The 24,877-nt window shown below is 33.0% G+C and overlaps 4 protein-coding genes across 5 annotated transcripts; 2 read left to right on the top strand and 2 right to left on the bottom strand.

Moving 5' to 3' along the window:
* Positions 1–1,326: 1,326 nt before the first annotated feature.
* On the top strand, positions 1,327–3,346 carry LOC110669778 (transcription factor RAX3). The gene is made up of 3 exons (XM_021831550.2): positions 1,327–1,797; positions 1,953–2,082; positions 2,296–3,346. The coding sequence occupies exons 1-3, from the start codon at positions 1,662–1,664 to the stop codon at positions 3,068–3,070; spliced, it is 1,041 nt and encodes a 346-aa protein (XP_021687242.2). The 5' UTR covers positions 1,327–1,661; the 3' UTR covers positions 3,071–3,346.
* A 4,684-nt stretch (positions 3,347–8,030) lies between these two features.
* On the top strand, positions 8,031–9,727 carry LOC110669773 (uncharacterized). The gene is made up of 3 exons (XM_021831541.2): positions 8,031–8,158; positions 8,852–9,268; positions 9,383–9,727. The coding sequence occupies exons 1-3, from the start codon at positions 8,120–8,122 to the stop codon at positions 9,617–9,619; spliced, it is 693 nt and encodes a 230-aa protein (XP_021687233.2). The 5' UTR covers positions 8,031–8,119; the 3' UTR covers positions 9,620–9,727.
* Positions 9,728–10,822: 1,095 nt separating this feature from the next.
* Positions 10,823–19,272, bottom strand: LOC110669833 (CSC1-like protein RXW8). 2 transcript variants are annotated; one of them, XM_021831657.2, is made up of 12 exons: positions 18,738–19,272; positions 17,878–18,173; positions 17,088–17,234; positions 16,552–16,615; positions 16,212–16,421; positions 15,600–15,776; positions 14,594–14,892; positions 13,446–13,722; positions 12,681–12,959; positions 11,554–11,787; positions 11,285–11,453; positions 10,823–11,192 (listed from the first exon to the last, which is right to left on the bottom strand). In XM_021831657.2, exons 2-12 carry the CDS (start codon positions 18,156–18,158, stop codon positions 11,116–11,118), a joined length of 2,214 nt encoding a protein of 737 aa, XP_021687349.1. In that variant the 5' UTR covers positions 18,159–18,173; positions 18,738–19,272; the 3' UTR covers positions 10,823–11,115. The 2 variants fall into 2 exon arrangements, with proteins under 2 accessions (XP_021687349.1, XP_021687350.1); XM_021831658.2 differs by having other exon boundaries at positions 17,878–18,115; positions 18,738–19,271.
* A 2,747-nt stretch (positions 19,273–22,019) lies between these two features.
* Positions 22,020–24,526, bottom strand: LOC110669775 (1-aminocyclopropane-1-carboxylate synthase 3-like). The gene is made up of 4 exons (XM_021789188.2): positions 24,252–24,526; positions 23,610–23,741; positions 23,357–23,517; positions 22,020–23,250 (listed from the first exon to the last, which is right to left on the bottom strand). The coding sequence occupies exons 1-4, from the start codon at positions 24,390–24,392 to the stop codon at positions 22,281–22,283; spliced, it is 1,404 nt and encodes a 467-aa protein (XP_021644880.2). The 5' UTR covers positions 24,393–24,526; the 3' UTR covers positions 22,020–22,280.
* Positions 24,527–24,877: the final 351 nt, after the last annotated feature.

Here is a 24,877-nt window from a genome sequence, read left to right as displayed (position 1 = left end):
AGAAAGGTTTTGTATACCTTTTCTTTCAGTAAAATTGATAATATTTTCTCAGGTACCTATGTATTTGTTAAGATGTTCAATTTAGTCATTTTTATTTTTTGTCTATTTAACTTAAAATCAAGAAGTTCTTTTTTTTTTTTTTTTGTAAATTGAGATGAAATTAAAATGACTGGACTAATTTAAATAAAAAATTAAAATAAATTAAATTAAACATTCCAATAAGTACATAAGTAAAATTGAACATTAAGTTATATTTTTCTTGTTACAAACTGAAATTGTGTAAAAAAAAGAAAAAAAAAAGACTAGAAGTCTAGAACAAAACAAGAGTTATATATACACGCGCGACATGATGAATAAGATAAAAGGGAACCCAATCTTTCAAGAGGTCTAATCCATACTAATTATCAAGTATCAAATAATCCTGTGTCCCTAAGTACCTTCTTTTTGCACTTGCATTTTCATCACAAATAATTATTAGAACCTGCCTTGTGTATATATGATCGATGCTAAGAATGCACTAGCTAATTTCGGTCCCACAAATATCCATACCTTTTCAGCAATTCATTTCATTGATAGTACCCTTTAAATAATTAACACATGATACGTATATATATATATATATATATTTATATCTTCACCAAACTCAAATATATTTACAATTCTGGGACTGCTCCATCAACAAAGTCGAGCGTTTTCAAACCCAACTCACTAAATTCTGGGTTTGCATTCTTCATCATTGCTCTTTGATTGATTTCTTAATTTTAATATGAATAGTCTACATTTTATGGTTATTTTATTTTATCGATAATTAAATAATTTGATAATTCAAATATAAGGCTCAATCAATCAAGTATCACTAATATATACACAGCGCTAATTGTGCTTTGCTCTATTTTGGCTATAGCCTGCAACATGGAAAACAGAGAGGACTGTTTTGCACTAACGGGAGGGAAGGTAGGTAAACATGGAGAGGTCAAGTAAATAGACCTTAGGATGTGACACTTTGCCTCAAGTGCGATGCACCTTGACCTTTTCTTACATGTTTCCTTTTCATTTCCACCTATCTTTATTACGTTTGCAGCACAAGCTCGATTTCAAATTAGAAATCTTCATTTTCTGTGTATGTGTTTGTTTTTGTTTTTGATTTCATAGGCTTTTCACACGAATTAAATAAAAAAAGGGTATATAATTACGAGATGAAAGTAATATCTGTATATATGTTTTCTAGAAGTTTTATATGATTATTAAAAAATAATTATGAATATATCTACAGACTATAAATTGTAATTCCAATCACGGGTAAAATTTTCAAATACAAGTCCCACTGAATTTCGAGGATTATTAGAAATAGGAGTCCCAAGAAAATCAACGGCCTGCATAGATTATACTGATTCTGGACAAAGAAAGACAAGAACATAAACCATTTTCTTCTTTAATTTCTCCATTTTTATATTCCAACAACACCGCCTTTATTCCATGCCCTACTTTAAAAGTCTTATGGCTCTTCTTGGAACCCTGTTTATCCTTGTCCACCTTTTATAATAGACTATCCTCTTATCTCTCATAATTGCTATCTTTTTGACATAGAAAGAGAAGCTACACATCAAACTTCTAAGCTCAAAATTAAGAAACATTAAGGAAAAGGGAAGGGAAGAGAAGGTATGGGGAGGGCTCCTTGCTGCGACAAAGCCAACGTGAAGAAAGGCCCATGGTCACCTGAAGAAGATGCAAAGCTCAAGGCGTACATAGAGAAACATGGCACTGGTGGTAACTGGATTGCTTTACCTCAGAAAATTGGTATGTTTTTTCGAACTTTTTAATTAATTATAGCCTTTGCTTCATTCCTCATGGTTTAATTATAAGATATAATCGAGAACTGAAGTCTTTTGAAGTGGGTTTATAATTATATTCTTTGATCTCATACAATACATGAGGGTTTGTTTCTGAATCAGGCCTTAAAAGATGTGGCAAGAGCTGCCGTCTTAGATGGTTAAACTATCTTCGCCCAAATATTAAGCATGGAGGCTTCTCTGAGGAAGAAGATGACATAATTTGCAGCCTCTATATTAGTATTGGGAGCAGGTATGTAATGTTTCTCTTCAAATGAATAATTTTATCCATCATAGCTATCTTTATCCATTTAACAAATATATGCTCAATTTTGACCTGAGATTAAGATTATTATCTTCTAGCTAAGCTCTTTCTTCCACAATATCACTTCATTTCCATGAGCAGATGGTCTATAATGGCTTTGTTTGACCTAGGTTCATATAATCACTTTGTTTGCATGGGCAGGTGGTCTATAATTGCAGCACAATTGCCAGGGAGAACAGATAATGACATAAAGAACTACTGGAACACCAGACTGAAAAAGAAGCTTCTTGGTAAGCAAAGAAAAGAGCAACAGGCTCGGAGGGGTAGTGGCGGCCTAAAGCAAGCGCTGAAGAGAGGAAATGCTAATCCTATTGTTTCAGATGATTATAACAATAATCAAAACACTTACTGGCCTGGGCTGCCTTTACTGGCTCCCACACCCTTCTCCAACCAAGAACCACGCTTTAATGACCATGCTTCTATTAGGAAACTGCTTATCAAGCTTGGAGGAAGATTTTCTGAAGATGATCAACTCATCCGCAATGCAACGAGTCCTAATAATCAATTCCCAAATGACATATCCTACACTCAGCAACTTTATGATCAGCCTATCAATAATGTATCCTCTTCTGCTTCAGTATATATCTCAAATGACACTGCTGTTCAATTTGCTCAAGCACAGTACAACATGGATGGGACTGGACTGCAGATGATTCAAGGAGAAAGAAATTTCCCTGTGGGGATTGAGGAAATGGCATGCAACAATCAACAAAGATTGGATGGGCTAGAGTTTCTGCTCAGCGAAGATATGTTAAATGGTAGAACTGGGACTACTTCTGGTGAAAGCATAGTTGGCTCCTTGGGTGAGATAAGCTCTCTGATGTGTCCTCCTATGGCTCCACACTGTGAAGGCATACAGCAAGGGTTGCTGCAAGAATGTCCTCTTGAGGAGTTGAGGTACCCTGGACCTCTATAATGTGTTGTATGTTGATGGTATATATAATATACATAGATTCGTAGCCATAGGGAAGCTGATGTTGGAATCTCAGAGGAAACCCTAATTAATAAGCTCATCGTGTGATATGTTTGCTATCCCTATTGACAGAAAGTATAATATATAAGTTTATTGTTGGGTGTCATGAGCTCTCTTTTAATGTATTTCAGACTTGAGTTATTTTAGGCGCAAATTTCATCAATCAATTCGGAGCTTCTAGACTGAGGAAATGTTAATTTGAATGTGTAATTTCCCTGATTTGCTTTGGTGATGATCAGCATTTCTTGAAAATTTCACTGATATGAGGTATGTTTATGTTTATATTTCTTACAAGCGTGTGTATTTTTGCAAGCGTCTTGCCATGCCTTGAAAATCCCAATAGGATGATAGGTTTCATCATTGTCTATGATTGTTTTAATTAATTAAGCTTGAATATTTTGATTATAGGACTAATAGTTTTCTAGTGTATAGATTGTCTCAAACAGTAGAATACACGTAGTTCTTATTTCATTTTTTTTATAAGTAAAATTATTTTATTGAAATAATTAGGAAAAACTTAACCTGTATATGTTCATTCTAAATCCAGGTCAATAAATGTTTTCAATATTGGCAAACCAAAGACATGACATGCTAAGTAAAAAAAAATCTAGAAAAAAGGATTCTTATTTCAATTCTTGTCCTTAAATAAATAAAGGTATAGTATTAGGTGAAAATGATTAGGAGGATGTGCACATGAATAATATTAGATGTCTTATACACATCTATATGAGCATTTTACTGCATTACTATCAACTTTTCTAAGCCAAGATCATTTCTAATCGTTCAAATACTATATTTCATTGTTACATTAACTTGGATGAAGATATTATTCAGTCTATATAGGAAGTCATTGTTCTCCCTGCTGTAATAATATTCGATCAATATCATAGACGAGAGTCCGTAAATCTTAATTAATTAATTCAATTATAGTCAGCTGCTCAAAAGTATATGGCGGCTAGCGATCTTAACCTTGAAAACAAATTAATTATCTGTAACTTAATCAACCCAACTGTCCATGCGCCTGCTTCTTTATATACTCATCACTGTAGAATAAAGTTTTCATCAATGATCCACGTGTAGAATAAAGTTTTCATCCATGATTCACGTCTCCTATATAATTTAAATTTTTTTCACTTTTTTTTTTGTGAGTTCCTTTGTAGGACATAAATGATCACAATTCATAATGGACTCAAATGAATTTTCAAAGTCCAGCTGCTGATTTGTTGACAAAGCAATGAAGAACATAAATTTTCATAGTTAACTTTGATAGTGATGAGGAAACATTATGATTAAATTTGGAATCTATATGCAAAAGTGGGGTTTAAATTTCTCATTATTATGTAGTGATAAATAAATAAATTAATTAATTAGAGAGGTTGTTTTGAATGTCATGGGTGAAGGTGCTAGCTAGTCGCTTGTGCTTGCAAGCCATGGTAGATAAATCTTAGTCATATTTGGTTTCAATCGATATCAGAAATTAATTTACGTCAAGGTAATTCTTTGACTTTAACTCTACTTTTCATTTACGTGTTTCGTGCTTCCCGATATGGATGCTCCCATTCGCGTGTTTCATCCATTCTCTTGGCTGTTTTTATTTTTCCTATAATTATATATGCAAAAATTTGATCTCCTCTATATATATATATATATACACCAAACGAGAAAATTGATTAATAATTAAAAAAAAACTGTGAATTAAATTCATGTCAATTTGATTTCATCCATTACACATCTTATCAATTTTTTTTTATTTTACTTTGATTTTAAATAATATTTTATTATTTTATTAAAAAAAATTTATTTTTATGTATTTAATTATTATAATTATAATAAGAAATATATATATTACAATTATATTTAAAAATTATTTTTTAATAAATAAATTTATATTATATAATATTAAAAAAAAAAAATCTTAGGAAGACTTACTTCGCTGGAAAAATTCCTAATTTGATTCTAATTTTCTATGGGATGAGAATAAGGAAATTTCTTATTTACGCTAAGTTGTACAAATCCTCCACCAATAAAAAATTATATATATATATTTTTATAAGAGACTTTCATGATTTTAATTAAAATAATTATGGATTATTGAACGAATGTATTCACTTGGATGTAGAGAAAAATTACTCAATATGGAGTGATCTTGGCTCTTGACTTATCCTATTGACATTCCTAAGCTCTAGAATATATAATATTACTGTTATTCCCAGGTGGAAGGGAAAGATAAGACATGAATCCAAGTTGTGAACATTAGAATTTGACGGCAACGCATTTCTAAATTTTGTAGGTTTCACATGATATACTCCCAAGAACTGTTGATTTTGGATCACGCCGCACCATGCATGTCATATCCAATTTAAGCTATTTTCATAAGGTACATTACCTACTAAGTACTATTAGGCGACGTGAACACCACCTTCTTCTTCTTCTTTCTTTTTTTTTTTTTTTTTTTTTTTTTTATAAGCAAAAGGCTAGAAAGTAGAGGCAAAACTCCCTTACAAGGAAACCAAGAACAGAGCAAAGGACATATAAACATAAACTAAAAAGAACCGCCACTGCAAAGGCCATACAGCCAATGATTATCAATTCTTGATCTCAATTTACGAAATCTGACTCCAAAAATGATGTCATTATTTCGAAATCAACGGTAATAAGAATTGAATGAAGAGAACTAAACCTAAATCAAGTAGGTGAAATGACACATTTTTATCACTGGGCTATTACGTACCTCAAATGGTAAGAAACATGAACTTAAATTAAAAATTGTATTTACTATATTGTAATTAAACCTAGGAGTGCACCATTATATACGTTCTTTATTAGTATTAGCGTGTGGTTTTGGGAAGGTCGAAGAAGTTTTTTTATATGATCTCTTGGCCGACTACAAGTAGCATATAGTTGTTTACAGTTGTGAGACTTTTCACTTTCTTATATCAAAATTAACAAAGCATTGTTGACAAATCATGTTGTTTGGTAAGACATATGGTCATGATTTGTTAGAATTAGTTGACAAAATTTGAAACTGGATAGCTAAGTAGCTGTTTTTGTCAAGCTATTCAAAACGCTGCCCCCCCCCACCACTACTCCGTTAGCAGCAATCGATTCTTAATTAGAGCTATTAAACTTATGGGAGAAGAGCATACAGCAATATCATTAAGTTGACTTGCATATCATATGACTTTTAATTTGTTCACTTACGTCTAATCATATACTTAATTTCATAATTATGGAATGGAAGAGACCCACGTATCAGGTATATTTGTATACTTTTCAACTAGATGAAAAGTCTGTTGAAATGAGGTTTTTGAGTTTTAGACCTTAGGTTATGGTGTATTATTATTCTTGCAAGAATGGGCATTTCAATGCATAGGTTAGGGAGCTATGAAACTTTAATTCAATGTCTTAAAATACAGTGTCTCTTAAAGTCAGCAATTTGGCTTTTTTCTGTTCTTTTATATAAAGAGAAGCTGTAGGTGCTTCACACAAGAATCCCAGACCAGAATCCATATGGGTCACTGATTTGCAGCCATAAGCAACCAGTTTGTTCAGCCATCACAGTACCAAATACCAATGCCTATTTACACATACTGCCACATAACTTTGTTTCCATGATAGCTGCCGAGTCTGTGTTTTTGCATTTAATTAATCCCAGCATGCCCTTACATTGTCCTGCAGCTTGCTAGCTAGTATATATTTAATGGCAGATCATTTTTGTACAGCTCAATGTAAACTGTGTCACAGAAAAAGTCTGTGAATTTTCTCCCTGTAAAGTTAAAAGGAATATCCCTCGCCAAGAAGATACACAGCAGAAAAAGCCCTCAACAAAACACCAAGATTTTTCAAATTTGATTTAGTGACGATAATTAACGCCAAAAGTATCCTCTGATTAAGGGTAATGGCCAGAAGCAACCCTAGATAGCTGTGACAACAGCCAAACGACAGTGGAAAGTGTCGTCACCTGTCTTTAATTTTATTGAACCTGCCAATATTAAATAGGGCATTATGTTTGTTTATAGATATGATAATGACACTCACTAACATGGTAAATTCTGGTAGATTTGTCCTACTGTTAGACCTGTTCGTCTTGTTCTTATTATAAATTGCATTACCTTTAATAATAATAATAATAATAATTTGTATGAGGTAATTAATAATTAAAGAATGTTTATGCTTTTTCCAAGCAGAAGAAGATAGCCACCGTCGGTGGAATTCTCATTTCATTCTCAAAAGTGGGATAAGGAGATTATCATAGGTGCTATAATTATCCATTTTCTTTATGCAGAATATACATGTATTCCCAGTCTTTATTATTAATGAAATTTAATTCAATAATTAATATTGGAGTTATTTTTATAAAATTTTGAAATTTAAATTTCAATCAAAATGAACTTAAAAAAAAATACAATGATTATCATCAAAATATCCGATAAAGGTTGATATGAGTAGTAAAAGATTCTATATTTTTTAAGTAAAGTCGAGTACTTGATTATTGTGAATGGAAAAAATTTATGTTGGGAGCTTTTTACCCTCATAATGAATCTTTCAACTTGAGCAGGATTAAATCTAGCAAATTTATAATACAATAATCTTTAAATAATTTTATCTACATATAAGATCATTATACATATATATATATATATATATATATATATAACCATTAGCAATTTTATTAGAAAATAAAATTATATATTATTATTTCACTTTAAAAATATATTTTGTTGTTAATGCGATATAATTTCAAGGAAAAAAAGAAAACCATATTGGGTAAAAACATGGTGGGTTATCAGTACAGTCCAGCCCAATACTAAGCCCAAACTAGTTGGGTTTCTCAGCAAAGTTCTGGCCCACAAACAAATCCATAGTTCATGAAAATGACTAAAATACCCACAGGCAGGCTAAACCCTAGAGGGTAGAGGGAAAGAGAAGGAAAAAGAGAAGACGACCTGGAGAAAGTGCAAGTGGATAACAGAAAATCAAACGTTTCCTTCAATGGCGTCTTCTCTATTTACTTCGTCTCCAAAATTTCAGGTGTGCTTCGCCTCTCTTATGGTGGATTCTTTGTCGGTTTCAACTAATTCGCGTTGTCACTTCTTGTTAGCTCAGCTAATCCGTAGTCACCTTGCTGCTTGGGGTATTGGCGTATAGAAATCAATTAAGGTCATGGCTTTATGGTTAGATTCTAAACTGCATAGTAAAAATTGTAACATAAAATGGTTGATTGGTGGTTAGCGGAGAAGTAGGTTCATACATTATTCTATAATTTAGAATGCTAGTCCTCCAAGGCATTGTGAATTAGTTTTTAATGGTTGTATAATCACTTTTTGAGCTATTAGGTTATGTTTTACAGGTGGTTTTTGTTGTTTTGTTGTTCTTGTACTCTTTTTTTTTTTTTGTTGAATTTTAACTTTTGGATGAAAATGGTGATAATTTGTAATTGTAGGTTTTGTTGAAATTTCATAAGATATTCCTGCAATGCCCTTTAATTTTTTGTTTACCCATCAATTAGATACACAGATAACACTTGCCACCTTAATTTCATGCATCAAACACTAAAAGCTAATCATATGTCCTCTTAATTTTCTTTCTCAAAATCTGTCCAATATAAATTGAAATGATTATCTAGAGGTTACTTGAATTGAATTGCTTATTCATTACTTGAATCCAATGGCACAATCTCCAGAAGAATTATGTTTATGGAATTATGTTTTGCCTTTTATACAGATTATCCTGTTCAAAAACCAACCTGGTCAACTCCATAGATGGCAATTTTTACGTGCACATTCCCACCGCTCTCCCACACCCTTCATGAAAATAACAAATTCCCAGTTTGGCAAAACCAACAAGGTCAATTTGCAATTTAGTATTGCCAAGGAGAGGTTGTGGGTGGCTACCCCTGACCCTGTAAAAGAGTTTCCTTGGAGAAAGGCAGGGGATGTGCTGCTAAAGCGATTACTGTTTATTGGACAGGCAGCACTGAAATGGTCCCTCATAACAATCTTCATTTTTAGCTCTGTATCAGATGTCATATTTTCCATCTCTAGAAACCAGGAGTTGATGATTCCTGTTGGTCTTCTTATTGGCTGTTTGATAACTGATTATTTGAAAGAAATACTGCAGGAAATGTTACAGGCCAGTGAGGCAAGTTGTCTAGTTCTACTTATATGTTCTTGCCATATGTTTAGTAGTTCTTTCACAATAATATATAAAAAATTGTGCTGCTGTGTGATGTAATTTGTTTTGGTTGTTAAACAGGATAAGGGATTGAACATACTCCTTGTGAGTATCAGTTGCTTCTTTGTTCTTGTTAAGGTCATCTCTGCATATTTTGCAGCACGCACACAAGTGTTTCTTTTGCATGTTGCAAATGGCGGGTTGCTGCAAGTTTTATGGTTGTGGAGACAGCTATTGAAAGAAAATGATGATAGAAACAAAGAGAATTTCTTCACAGGTGACCAAGATTCCTCATTAGCAGCTGGTGCTAAGGAATAAAGCCAATACTATTCTTTACTTCTGTATATTGAACATCTCTGTAATTGTATCCGGTGTTGAACCATATGTTCATGGAATGAGATTTACCAAATTATTCAGAGGATTGCATACAGGAGGATACCATTTTAGGCCTGACCTGGTGAGAACTTATGTACGTTGAACATCTGCATAGCATCTTCTAACCCATTTTAACTATACAATTTAGTAGTACAAATGTTTCCCACATCATATTTGAACGGCCTTGTCGAAAGTAAAACAGGTATAACTATTCTTTTTATCGGTTTCGTTTCCTTCTCTCAAAACTCGTAGAACATTCGCCTTTTTCTCCCCACCTAGGCTGCCGCTGGTGGCTTCCACTGGCTGTAGCAACCCATCTTCTTGGGTGATTTTTTTTGTCTTTTTCTTGTTTGTTTTCAGCCCTAATTCGACCCTTCCAAGGGTTAATTTTTCTAGGTTGTTGGCCTTTTTCCATGGAGATCCATCCTTTTTTGCTTTTGTTTGCGAGAGGTGAAGATGTGTGTCTAACATCCAAGTTATCTATTTACTGAGGAAAACAAAAAAGATTGAAAGTGAGGGAATTGAAATTTGAAACCAAAGAAGCAGCCTATTATAATTTTTCAATTCAGCCACGTATCGGCTTTTATATGGACTGGGTGCCTTCTAGTTCAAGTGATTGATATGTTTGGGTTTGGAACAACATTGGTACGAACCCGGCCCACAATCAAAGCCGAAAAGGATCAATTCTTCAAGAGCTCAAATTGCTCCAGAACCGTGAAAGGGATCAACTCTCTCATGATTGAACTTGAATTGAACCCAACTTAGCAATTTTATTCAATATTTCGTTCTAATCCAAATCGTTATTCTTTATAAAAAAATTAAAAATATTATTTTATTTATTGAATTGCTTCAGCTTGAATCGGACCAAAATTGAAACAGAAATCACCGTTAAATAAACCTTAAACAAAATCTTAAAACATCGGTAATTGAAATTATAGAGAACCAGCCCCCTTTGGTCCGATTTAAGTTCCCCAAGGCATAAATCGAAATGTCAGTTCCAAGCTAAAATCTAGTAACATATCCGGTTATCCACATGGAACTAAAACCTACCCACCTGAACAATAAAAAAATTAAAGATTTAACCCTTTGCACATCAGTGGTGATGCTCGTAACGAGAACATGCAAGTTAAACTGTTAGGCGGAAAATACAAATCAAAATTACTTTTTCCTCCTCCAAGTACATAACATGCAATACAAGCATCCGCATCCTCTGAAGAAAAGAAAATAAAACTCTAAATAAACATGGCAATCTCAATCCTATTCCTATTCATCTAACACTGAATTTTCCTATAAAGGGCCATACGTCCCAATACTATCTTTTGTATGAAACATGAACATGTACATGCCTTATCAGAACTGCTCTTCAAAGCCCCATTTAAAAGATGATCGTTTTACTGCATGAACTGAATTTGGTGTAGCTTATATACAAAATGAATTAATTAATTTTTCGTAGTAGGTGATTCTTTTCCAAAATTGACAACAGCCCACGTCTCACTTGCTTCGCTGAGTTCCGTTCCTAAAAAAGGGAAAAGGCATGGAAAACCAGTTATTTCTATGATTCCAGAAAGAGGAAATCCTCTATGGGTTAAATGAATACTCAAATCAAACCTGGGTTGATGCCCTGTGGATCCTGGATCTTATTACGATGTCGCTCCTGTGCAGATTCACAGAATTCATGAGAAGTTATCGGGATCTGACAATATGCCGAATGTAATTGTTGATAGATCTCACTCATTCTCCCAGACTGTTCATCACGTCTATCCATGTCCATAAGAACCTAATCAACTCAACAAACTTAGGAAACAGAGAGAGAGAGAGAGAGAGAGAGAGAGAGAGAGAGAGAGAGCTCAAAAAGAAAAAACTATTTGCTTGACTACCTCTACAACGTCCTTCTGGAAAACAGGGGAAAATCGCTGCCTACAATATTCATTGAATAGAAGAGTGCAAATAACCAGTGGAAAGGTGAAACTTGATGCAATTGGTGATTCTTTAATTCCAAAGACTCCAATCGCTATGATTTGCGTCAACACCAATGAAAAAATTGTTGTGTTGTGAAAAATAGGCCAAAAGTGCCCTCCACCTTCGTATTTTGGTATGTATACATTGAGAATCTACAAGATAGAAATGGAATCACACATTGAAGGAACTCGTAAATGGAAAACCAGAATTAATAGATAGGATAACAGAATGAATATTTCCATTTTAGGTGTCTACTTTCTTCTCACACTTGCAATTCTATCTACCTGCTATTGAAAACCTAAATAAATTACAGATTATCAAATCCTTGTCTCCTTTTCCCCAAACCCAAAGAAGAAAAAGAAATGAAATATATTGCCTCTTAACAGAAAACTATTTCATCCTCAAACGGGTGTCAACCACGGAAGCATAGCATCAATAAAAAGAAAGTCCTAAAGGTAACAAAGGAGCTTGATTTATGACACAGGTAAATAATGGAAAAGAATTTGGAGAACTTAAATTAAAATGAAAAAAAAAAAAGAAAGAAAAAGGAAAGACAACCCTAAAATAATAACTCTGAACTAATCAACATAAAAAACAAGCGGAATCTACTAAAGTTGAAATTTCAGATGATATCTTCTAGATTATATACTCTAAATGGAAGGAACACATGAAATAATTAGAAATTTCTCGCATTTAATCCTACACTATGAACCACAAAAATTTCCTTTCTTCAGGAAATTCCACGCTACTACAAACAGTGTCTTCAATCCTAAAAACAAAAGAGAACTCCTAATGCAATATCAATGAAGAGCAATATATAGTGGTAGCTATGATACATTCAAAATGCTGGACTTTAATGGCAAAAATAAAAATTTCAATAAAAAAAATCTTTCCCCCTGACCATTAATTTGGCCCCTCAGCCATAATTAAACTTGACAGTCTTTGATTGCTTGCTTACACAGGGGAACAATGTGTGAAATTTATTCAATTCAAGCCATGCACACAACATAACTGAGAACAGAAAGCAAATAAAAGAGAAAATTACCTGGTTACGGTATACAAGGTAAGCCATGAAAAAGTGAATTAGCAGAAAGGGCAATATTAAGGGTGCCATGATCGAACAGGTGAAGCCAATTAGACCAAACAATAGGACCCTAGGAACTTCTGTATGGTATGGAAAGGATATGAGGTCATCAGACGAATCTTCTTGGTTTCTTAGAATGAACTTTTTGAACATGTTGATGCTAAGAGGAAACAGTTGCATTACTTCACAGGCCAAACTTGCCCAACCTGATGTTAAAACGTAAGTCATGAAGAAGCTAGCCTGTAAATATGAAAACAATAAATTATAATAGGTATTAATCTTAAGATTTATGGAGGCATGAATATTTTATAGTTACTTTAATAGCTAATCCTAAGCTTTATGAAGGCATAAATATTTTATAATACTTTAATAGCTTTACATTTATAGAATCCAATTACTATTTTGTTGAAAAGGGAAAACATAATTGCATTACCCACATTCAATCAAAATTGTCATTTTTGTATAATGAATGTCTTAACATGTCCTACCTTCATTATATTAGAAGTTAACAATTCTAGATTATATGGTGAATCCTAATTCAAACAGTAAAAAGATTTACAATCCCAAAACTTATAAGAACAGAAACATTCAAGCCAAAACCAAAATAATAATATATTGCAAAAAAGATACAAAAACTAATAGTAACAAATCTTGCATCTCAATAGAGTTGCATATGATAGGAAAGAATGTATTAAAATAATATGTTCAGAATCACAAAAATGTCACCTGAATAGGTATCGCTTTGGCAAGTTCCATGGGTATGTCCCTTACACTAGAGAACACATTTAATTGACTAATAATGGAGCCTGAGAGAACATTAACAAAAAAAACATTCCAAATTGTGAAGTACAAAATTTTCAAGCCTGCACTCCTTTTCCTTCCACTACGAGAAACATGCCCCTCCACTGATGAGAATAACATCATCATCGGTGGAACAGTATACAGAAACAACATTAAGATGACACTTGGTAAGTAACCTGTTACCACATGGCTCATGAAGTCCCTGTACAAAAACATAAACATTTTTCAAAAAATTGTTATATTTTAGACTTTGTCAACTAAATACAGTTTTCCATATTTCTTTTCCTGTTCTTTAACACTTCTACACAAAGTGAAAACTTCAAGAATATGACATGTCAGAAGAAGAAGAAACGATAGTCTTAGGAATTGAAACTGACCAAAATTTGAAAATTCCATTAACTTGAGCTGCTGATCGCATGTTTCCATTTATTATTTAATTTTAAAAAACCAAACACCATTCTGAAGATGTCAATCCATATAATAACACAAACAACTTAGAAAAAGTGGAAGAAAGAAATAATTAGTTGCAAACTGGGAATTAGTAGTGATATAAGAAAATGAATTTTTTTTCCTAACATCTCATCCATGCAAATGAAATTTGACCTGGTAACACAACACAGAATCTCATTCATGACTATACAAAATATACATGGACTGATAAACTGGACAAGGAGTATCAAAATGTAAAATTTGCAAATCTGTTATTTCCAATGCATAGATTCTATTGCTAATAAACTCAAATAATAATAAAATAATGCAGCCATTAGAATTAGCAAACGAACTACCTGCAGCCAATGTGCCATACTGTCATTGTCATCATATAGTAGCATGTTCATGTAATGGCGTTATCTAGAGATATTGAATACTCTAATTAGTTAATAATGTGAACATAAGCCACTTAAAAAATATATTATTGCTTAAAATTTCACATATCCAACTTCTTAAACACACAATATGATCACTTATCATTAACCATGAAATGAATCAACAGATAAGTCACATCAAAAGTAAACTGTAGCATAGTTAAAATTGACAAGCACAGACAATCATTCATCATAAAAATATAAACTTACTTTTTTAAAAGTCCTCTTAGAAATGGGAATGTTTTTGATAGCTTATCTAGTTGAGTCAAGCCTTGCACAAATGTCACAGGAATAAGAAACAAAAACATGAAGACTATAGCAGCTAATAGTATTGCTATCTTGCGCAGCCAAAGCTGTCTATACGGTATAGAGAGGTTTGACCAGAAAACATCATGTGGTTCTGGGGCCAATTCTGTGACCCACAACATGGGATTTGATGATTGAAGCATCTGTGTGGCAACCACAGCAGCATAGCGAGTCTTGAAAAATACAAAAGCAGCAGAACACTCCTGTATTAAACAAAATGAAGCTTTATCTACTATGCAACCATTTTCATACAAATTAGCAAAATTAAGAAACAGTACTGGCTGTCAAACTTCTATACTCACAAAAATGACACAATGCAACAACCAAAAAAAAAAAAATGTACAATCAAATGCCGCCTGCCGAAAAATTGATTATTCTTTTACCTACTGTAAATTCTCTGCAAAATTTATTTTTGCAAATCCCACCATTATTTAATGTCTTCTCCATGCCAAATCTTTCATATTAAGTGTCACACTGATTCAACTTCAGCATCAATTTAATCCATTTATTCAACATACTTTTCAAAGATAATAGGAAAAATCTAACCTAGAAAATAAGATGGATTAAGGCCTTAAGGCTACTTGTCATCACTGCATGGGGAGAATGAATAACCCATAATGGACTTGGTGAAAAAAGGCACCATGTTACCAGGATGCTCTCATAATGACATAATTATTTACCTTTTTATTTAAAGCCAGTAAGAGCTAGATTAGATTAAACAAAAGAATTTACAGCAAACAATATATCCGCAGAAATGGAGGGAATACCACTTAAAAACATGCAGAGCAACATCTGTCAGAAACTTGACGGTTGGAAAAAAAAAACCACACATAAGGATCAGTTAAATGCATGCAGAGATCACAGGTATCCCCACGTCAGAATTATTAATTTGATTGCTAAGGATTCTCACATTTTCTCTTGTAGCTATATCCAGATCAGCGTAGCTGACGCTATCCTTGACACTTTCTGGTTCACTAGAGAGCATCTTAAAAGAAGTTGTATTTCTTGCACAAAGACAACACGGTCTTAAACTTCTTCCATCAATATGAACAGGAATAATCATTTTGCACATTTTCTCCGCATCCACCTGTAAATTAAAAAAAAATTGCCAAAAGTCATAAATAGAAAGTAATATAGAAAGCCAAAAAAGGATGAGAACTAATTGAGCAAGTGGAGAAAATGCACAAGGTGAGAGGTGAAGAAGTTCAAAATTCAATCTACAACAACTATTGTGAATAATTATATTATAATAATGGATACTAATAAATCTCTATTAGCAGAATTAACCAATCATCTAGACAGTGTTTGATTCAGATTATGTTAAATAATTTGATGGAAAAAAATTGATAATATCAATTTTTGTTTTGAAGCAACTACGAAACCAATTTTCATTAACCCAAATATAACTAAGAAGCTTGTGAACACTTCAACCAAAAGTGATTTAATAATGGCTAAATATATCTAAAAGATTAAAATGCAACTAAATTATGTAGATATAGATACTAAAGTGTTAGCAGCGCACCATTAATTTCTGAATAATGCCACGTTGATACACCATTTGGTGTGACAAGTAGCTTGATGGGTAATAATTTGTGAAGAATTTCTTCACTGAATCACTATATGATTCTCCTGGAGACCACGGTATTGAACGGACCAGAATGGTAAAATGACTTGGATTCAGCGGAGATTTGATTACATGTGCTAGTCTCATTTCAGTAATGCTTTTATACTCCTACAAAAAGTGGCAAAGGTTAAACAATCATAACATATTCACAAATGCATGCATTAAGGACAGAAACAAATGTATCTACCATGAATGGGAAAAAGAAGAGGAGAGGCTAAATATGGTTTCACATCCTTACAAAGTAAAGGAGAACACAGGCCCCGAAAGAAATGACGTATAAAGCAAGACAATGAGCCCAAAGCCTGGAGAATGATGAAAATAAAACACAGCAAAGAATGAGTAATCAAATTTTATTGTGCAAAACATAAGTTACATAAATTTATTAAATCGACATCACAAATATTAATCAAAAGAAACAACAGTTAACAAAATAGCAAGGTAGAAATCAAATTTCTCTAGAGCCAGAATATAAACTTTTCAAGTCTTTAGAAAAAATCTAGTTCATTTTTCTAGAAGTTAAAATGGAACCTCTTCTAACAACCTTAAAAAAATAAAATTTAAAAAGACAAAGAAACATACAAACAAAAACTAGGGAAAATAAATAATCTTCATTGAGTCATCATCAACTACATAAGCAGAGGCTAAATAAATGCTCCAGTACACTATCAGGCAGACTTACAGTACAAGCCTATAAGAGGATGAAACAGGTCGAACTTCTCATATTCAATTATTATCAAGTTGGTTTGACAAATAATGGAAAAATAAAGCACATACCATCTAGAACCTTCTTTGACATTCCCTATTGTAAATACATCCAGTGACTCCGCTGGGATTCGCTTGTGTTGCATTTCTTTGCCATAATAATTCATTGGAAGCACTAGAAGAACGCAAATGATCGCAGCAATGGAAAAGATACGGATACTGCAAAGGAAGAAGACACAACCATCCAAAATTAGAGACATGCTAGCATGAAAAGTGATTCTAACAATGTAGATAACATTAATTGTGAATCTGAGCATGCTACATAAGCCACAACAATGTCAAAAATTTCAAGTGATAGAATAAGATTTCCAAAATTCAACCACCTTCAGTATATGTCTTAAATTTATAAACTCACGGACTTATAGAAATTAGAAAGTGTATGACTAATGATCTTTCCTCGAAGGAAAGAAAAATACTATGACTTTCCCACCACTAATTACCCAATAATCCACGCAAAAGATTTGAATAATTTATCTTATCAACTTCATAGAAGCTTCCAAGGCCGTTTATTACACTAGCCAAATCAGCTTTTTAGTCTGATATTTTCCGAAATAAAAGTCTCTATAATCCCCTCCTTGGGATGCTTCTATGAGTGTAGACAATATGTACATGTGTATTCACCACATGTACAGTGCTTCTAAATGTATTCACCATGAAAATAAGGGAGATAAAAAAAACAAGTGTATTGGTAAAATAAGCAATAGAAATAATTTATTGTTGTATATCTTCTGATTAATAATCAAAAAGAGCTGTCGTAAATACAACTTACACTCCAGACACGAAGAAGACAGAAACTAATCACCTGAAGATGAGCATCCTTTGAAAAGCTAATGCATCAAGGCCGCCAATGGACAATATTTCTTCTTCAGTTGTTTCCCAAGCCTTCACTATCCAACTTGGAGAGGGCACAAATCTCTCAATGGAAAAGAAATCATCATTCCTTATGCGTACTGAAGCAAGCCTCCGGCCAAAATACACAACCCTGTTGCTCGGTTGTTTTCTCAGTATTGAATACAAGGAAAAAAGTACCACGCATAAACCTATATTAATCCCAGCTGAAGTTAAAAAAGCAGCAATGTCCATCTGCCTCAACTGTATCTGCAATCATATAAATTTCAATGCACAAAGCGGATAATAGACACAGAAGATTATATTGATGGTAATAAACGTACAAAAATTTAATCACCTATTTGATGCAGTATACTCAAAAAAGAAAACCCGACACTTGTCAAAGTATATACTCGAACAAAATAGATGCCCAACAAAGATTTCTACTTTTGAAGCAAATGCTTTTATAAATTAAATGCAAACCAAGAAGCGCAGAACCAATAAAACTCCAAAATTGACTCCCAAAATTTCCACATTAGTCCGTGTCTAATTCTAAAATGACACCAAGCTGTTCCTAATTCTAACAAAGCTTAATCATACTCAAAACGGCCATCATCAATTCTGACATCACATTTGCCTTCAGTCAAATTTATTCTTCTGCAAACACCACCAACTATATAACAAATAATGATAACTTTCTTCACTTCTCCCCCACTCTACATTTGAAAAAGTATGCATTTGCAAAGAAGAACCAATCAGCATATACAAAACCCGGAATGAAAATAACAATAAAAATAGCAGAAGGAAGGGATGAAAAAGATTAAGAAACGTTACCTATTAAAAACTCTTCCAGTGCAAAGAAGAATTCACGGAACCAGAAAGAAATCAAAAGCAATCAAAATGAAATGAGGGATTAAAAGGCGAAACAAAAATAATGATTGAAATCGTGTCAATAGCTTATCTGCCACTGACACGCGTTTGCTTCACCTTTACATGAACAACCGGAAAGGGAAAGAGAAAAAGAAAAAAAAAAAATCATCAATTGTCGAAGAGAAAAGGACGAGACAGAAAATCAAAAACCCTAAAATTAAAATGAAATAAAATAAAATAAATCGGGGGAAAACTTGAATTAATTGGAAAGGGAAAATGGTAAAGTTGGTTACTGCACGCAAAATTAAAATTATGGATACAGTTTGCAGAATATTTTTGGTAAAGCAATAAGGGAGGAGGAAGATTGAGGAATGCCACGTGGCCCATGTTTTGAAGATTCGGGGGAGAAAGCGATGGCAGTGCCACGTGGCGGACAGGTATGCTGAAGCAACAAACAGTGTTGTCGTGAAACTGACAGTGTCAGTGCAATGGCGGTTTAAGCGGTAGTGCATGTTACGCCGCATTGCGTTCGATCCGGAGAAAACCACGTGTACAAATAATGAGCGAGTAGGTTGTTAGTTAGCTGGGCCTGTATGTATTAATAAAAGATGGGCCTGGGCTGGCACTAGTAAATTCAAAGAATTATTTGATATATATATATATATTTATGAGAAGAATTATTTTTTTATAAATAATTTATTTAAAAAAAATAATATAAAAAATATTAAGAATTATCGATTTTTTAATTAGCATCATAAAATATAAGATAAAAATTAAAGTTAAAAGTTACTAGATATGGCATTTTTTTTCTCATAAAATAGAAATTTATATTTTATTAGTTTCTTTTTTATTATTTTGAAATTTATTATATTCATAGTGAGTTATTAAATAGAGATTACTAATTATGACCACATTAATTATTGCTCAATCTATTAAATTTCTATTAAATAAAAATAATAATAAACCAAAAAATTCTTTATATTTATATTTGCACAAATCAAAAATTGGAAGATAATTATTTTTGCAATTTAGAAGGGTTGCATAGCTTTTTTGGAATGTGGAAAATGAAATTTTGAAATCAACAGCTACTCGAGTTACGAATTCAACTTGAAACAATAATTAACATATGTATAATTAAGCATTAATTAATGTGGACATACAGTTGTGCCGACAACCTAAATTTCAATATTGATTTGACCCAATTCAAATCTTGTAAATTAACGGATGGAATTGGAAATTTTGCTAATTAGACTTAGTGTTTGTGCGGATTAACTATATAAGGTGCCTAAATTTGAACTTCGGCTCGCCTAAATGGTTGAATTCAATGCCTTGAAAACTTTGCTCATACCCTTTGTACGAGGATCTTAATTCTTTCCAAAAATCCTTATCTTCCAACTTTATTATTATTATTTTTTAAATTCTCCTCTCCCTACTTCCACCAATGAGATCTGGCTAATAATAATCTTTCATCCCTTTTTTTTTTTATTAAATTTTATGCTTTTTAATTAAGAAAATTTATTAAAATATTCTGAGACTATTAAATTTTAATAATTATATTTACATAAATATGATTCATTTCATAAATCATAAAAGGTGAGTCTCATATCTATATGAATAAGAAAATATCCAGATGTATTAATGTATAATTTACCTTTGAGTAAATTTATGGTCTCAATTTTTTTAAATTTATACTTTTTTTATTGTTGATAAATTAACATGGATTATAAATTTTCTTTATGTGAACGGATCATATTTTTTCTAAAAAAAACGGATGATATTTTTTTAGTGATTATTAGATTAGATTAATAAAAAAATAATAAAGTCAAATAATAACTAAAAATTATCATGAATGGCCTGTGTTTCTCATGGCTCGAAAGCATTTTTTAGTTAAAATAATTATATATATATATATATATATTTTGTAGTAGGTATAATTGCTTATATATTTAGTTTATAAGGCTTATATTGAATTTATCTAATAAAAAATTTAATATGTGTTCTTGAATTCAGGTTCATATCCGTCAAAATGACTTGCTCATTTTTCCTCTTTTTTTTTTTTAATTTAATGAATTATATAAAAATCATTTGATATTGATGTTGAAATTATTGTTAAAAAAATTAATTTTTTAAATATATTAAATATAAAATATTAAAAAATAATTAAAAATTAAATTTAATTAATTTTAATTTTAAAAATATTAAAATAATAAAATAATTTTTTAATTATATTTAAAATATACTTTTGTTTAAAAAAATAACTTTAACCTACAAAATTGAATGGCAAAATAGACCGATCGTAAGAGAAAATTCTCTCCCTCTTCCTTTCTGTTTCCCTTTCTTACGATAAAAGTGCATAATTCAGGCATTTACTTTATATTTGCCTTGTATTTCTCATTTAATGATGAAGTGAGATTTATTTCCCTTGTCCAACATGAACCTTGATTCCATGACTCCCTCTCTCCCTCTTTCTTTAGTTTTCTGTTTGTTTTTTCTTTTGAGGCTACTCCTTTGTCCCTGCCGAAGCAATAGGCCGTCCCTTGCCCTGTTCAAGTTGGGGGATGCCTTCCTTCTTTACCCGGAGAACTGGTCTATCCCTCCCATAACCAGGCTAGGTTTTGTTGGATTTTGCTTTGTATGCAGGAGAGGGCTGATCTGAGAGGGATCGCGCCGCCTGCATTTTTTGCTGTGTTGGAGATCTCACAGCGTTGCCTCTGTAACGCCAGTTTTTATGTATTTGATGGGAAGTTTTAGCACTGCAGGGTTCTGGGAGGTCCGCTTCTGTGAATCATACCTCCAAAGTCTCTATCCACCTATGAAGTGGCTCTGACGTGGAGTTCTGCCTTGCTCCCTCCTAGAATTGTCTTCGGCGCCCCCATGGTCTGGTGGTTGTTAGTAGTTGTCTCTTCTCTTGATTTTAGCCTCTGCTTTCCGGAGAGACATTGTGGGTTTGCGATTGACCCTTTTGTTTATAACTGTGAGACTCTCCGATGACTGCATTGGGCTTGGCATGTATGCTGAGTTGAAGAGCCTTATTTCAAGTCATGGGTTGGATGTTTTATGAGTTGGGCTCCATTAGGTTCTAGGCCTCAAGTGTCTATTAGCTCTATTATATCTTTTCTTTTATTATGGGCTTTCGCCATATGTGCTTTTTCCCGTTAATGGTATCTCCATATGTGTAGCATTTAAAAAAAAAAAAAAAAAAAAACCTAGAACTCGAAGAAGAAAAAAAAATATAAAAGAATCGAATGAAGAAAGTGCTACGTCATCTTTGTATCATATTGTATAATTATTACAAATAAAAGAAGAATAAATTGACAACAATTCTTTATCTTCTTTTGTTTTTTCAGACGCTTAATATAAAGAAGAATAGACCAAAAACAACACTAAGCGGAAAGCAAGAAAATTGCTATTGGAATTTATTTGTGGACATAGTAGCTAATCAACTGAATTATACGTAAAAATGTCTCGTTTTTCCCTATCTAGCAGATTCGAATCTCCGCACAGATGTTAACGATCTGATTCGCTATCATTTGTTGACAATTTGAAAACCCACTTGTTGAAAAGCAATCTTTTATCACAGATCATTTGGTGGTATGTAGAGATGTTTCTGTTCCTGTTGGAAGTGACAGATTCTGCAAAATCCTTGATGCGTTCCATTGCAACACCTAGTGTTTCTTCTGACATATTTGCAAAGCAAATTCTAAACCAGCCTGGCTCAGAGCAATGACAAGAAGATCCAGGAGAAATATTCAATCCAACTTCACCTAAAATTTTCTTCCACAGCTCCTTCTCTGATTCAAACGTTTGCGTGCTTAAAAGATGCCTCATGTCCACCCAGCAAAACAAGCCGGCATTGCTTTTCAAGCATCTGATTCCTGCATTGTGAAGCCCGGAAACGAGCATTTGTTTCCTCTTTTTTAATCTCTTCTGATTTTCCTTCAAGTATTTTCCAGTAAATTTTTTGTCAGAGAGCATGTTTGAGAGTAGGTACTGAGTTTGGGATGAAACTAAGCCAAAACTTGACATTTTGGTCGCAGCAGAAACTACTGTTTCATTGTTGGAGTAGATCATGCCAACGCGAAAACCTGGTAGCCCTAGATCTTTTGAGAGACTATAGACAATGTGAATGCGGCTCCACATATCGGTATTCTCTAGCTGTCTGTCCATTAGGGCTTCTGCTAAGCTTATGAAGTGAGGGCAGTCAAAAACAGTTCCTGAAAAGATCTCATCGCTTACTATATGAACTCGTTTGGCCATAGCAAAGCTAATAAGTAGGTTAAGCTCATAGCGAGTCATGGATGTGCCTAAAGGGTTTGAAGGATTTACGATCAATATTCCCTTCACTTTCAAGTCGAGTTCTATAGCTTTCTGGTAGGCTTTTTCTAATGCAGGAATGGTAATTCTAAAGCCGTTTGAACTTGAGCAATGTATTGGAACAATTTCAACCTCGGTTCGCCATTTAAGATCTCTGTCAAACCTGCCATATTTTAAAAAATAACCACAAAACTTAGTTGATAAAATTAAACAAAAAAAAAAGCTCTTAATTTTCATTAGCCCTTACTAATTAGAGAGAGAGAACTTACCCAGGGTAGTATGGCGTGGGAAGAAGGAAGGCATCACCGCGTTCAGCAAGGCAAAACATTAGAGTTTCATTAGCAGATGTTGAACCGGCGGTAAGCACAAGCTTGTTTGGATCAAATTTTACTTTGTTTCTTCTTATTTCAGCCATGTACTCCGCTAGTGCCTAAAAAATTATAAGTTCAGGTCAAGAATAAATATGTAAATGAGCATCAAATTAAGCATCCGCTCAATATATATATAGTAGAAATTATTTACATTCTTGAAAGCAGGCAAGCCATGATAGTCTTGGAAGAGAGCTAGTTCTCTAAAGACAGATTCTCCATTTCTCTTAAAACCCACGGAGTCTGGGTTATTTTCTAGCCAAGATTCAAGAAGGTCCAAGGAAAGCTGCAAAAGATGAGAGTCACTGCTGGAGTTATTATATCATGAATGAACAAAAACAAAGAGAGATGCCTTTTTGACTTTACGTAACACATCATTTACATAGAAAAAATTTATTTAAACCTTATTTATTATAGATTTAATATATAAATACGTGTAGGACAAAAATTTTCTAATATTATATATATCTTGAAACAAAGGAGACAGTACATATTGGGTTTGCAAATGCTGCCATATAACATCCATTTTCCTTTTTCTATTTCTAGCAACACATCTTTTGTACATCCAGTCTAATCTTACATGTGAATACGTGGTTGGCTTCCTTCGGCAGTTTGGCTCATCATAAAATAATATAACATAAAATAATTATTTCATTTCTTAACTAAAATGAGAAAACAGTAAATGAAAATTCCTTTTTTTTTTTTTAACTCTAGTCAATTTTAGCAACTGATTGAGAACGTTCAGAACACGGTCAATGCTTTTGGTTCCTAAATCATACATATTTTTGTAGCTCACCTGATTCTCTGCAAGTCCCATCTGAATAATCCCATTTGGATTGTGAAGCTGATGGTATGGATTCTTCTCGTACTCTTGCCACCCTAGGAAGTAGGAAGAGTCTTGCCCATGCGAATCAGAACTAGCTTTATAAGACAACATTTTCACGTCAACTACTCACAAAATATATACTTACGTATATAAGCCCTAAAGATATTTAGATGAACAATCTTATAGAATAGTTAAAGAGAAAGAGAAAGGGTAATAGAGATCAGAAAGCTCATAGGAGATAGGATGCAAGGGTTTGGAGGAAGTGAAGTGATATTTATAAAGGAGGGAGAAAGATAATGGCCCAGAGGGGTCACAGTTCCCCGACAATACGCATCAGTGAATATTGATTGTGCTGACAGAGATAGACTGTTGTTTGTTGAACCCTTTGAAAAATATTGTCTCTGCTTTGTATTCAAAGTCTTTCTCTGCACAGAATTAAAATTTTACACAATTCTTTCTATATCCCCATGGAAAAATGTCCTCATAGCTTAACATGATGATAATGTGATGTCTATTACTTGACTTGAGCTTTGTTCAGTAAATTCGCACTGCTGGTTAATTATTTCTTCATTGAATTTTGTCACCCTTCCATGGTT

The sequence above is a fragment of the Hevea brasiliensis genome, chromosome 12, assembly GCF_030052815.1.
Source record: "Hevea brasiliensis isolate MT/VB/25A 57/8 chromosome 12, ASM3005281v1, whole genome shotgun sequence".
NCBI lineage: Eukaryota > Viridiplantae > Streptophyta > Magnoliopsida > Malpighiales > Euphorbiaceae > Hevea > Hevea brasiliensis.
This window is presented reverse-complemented; position numbering and strand designations above follow the sequence as displayed.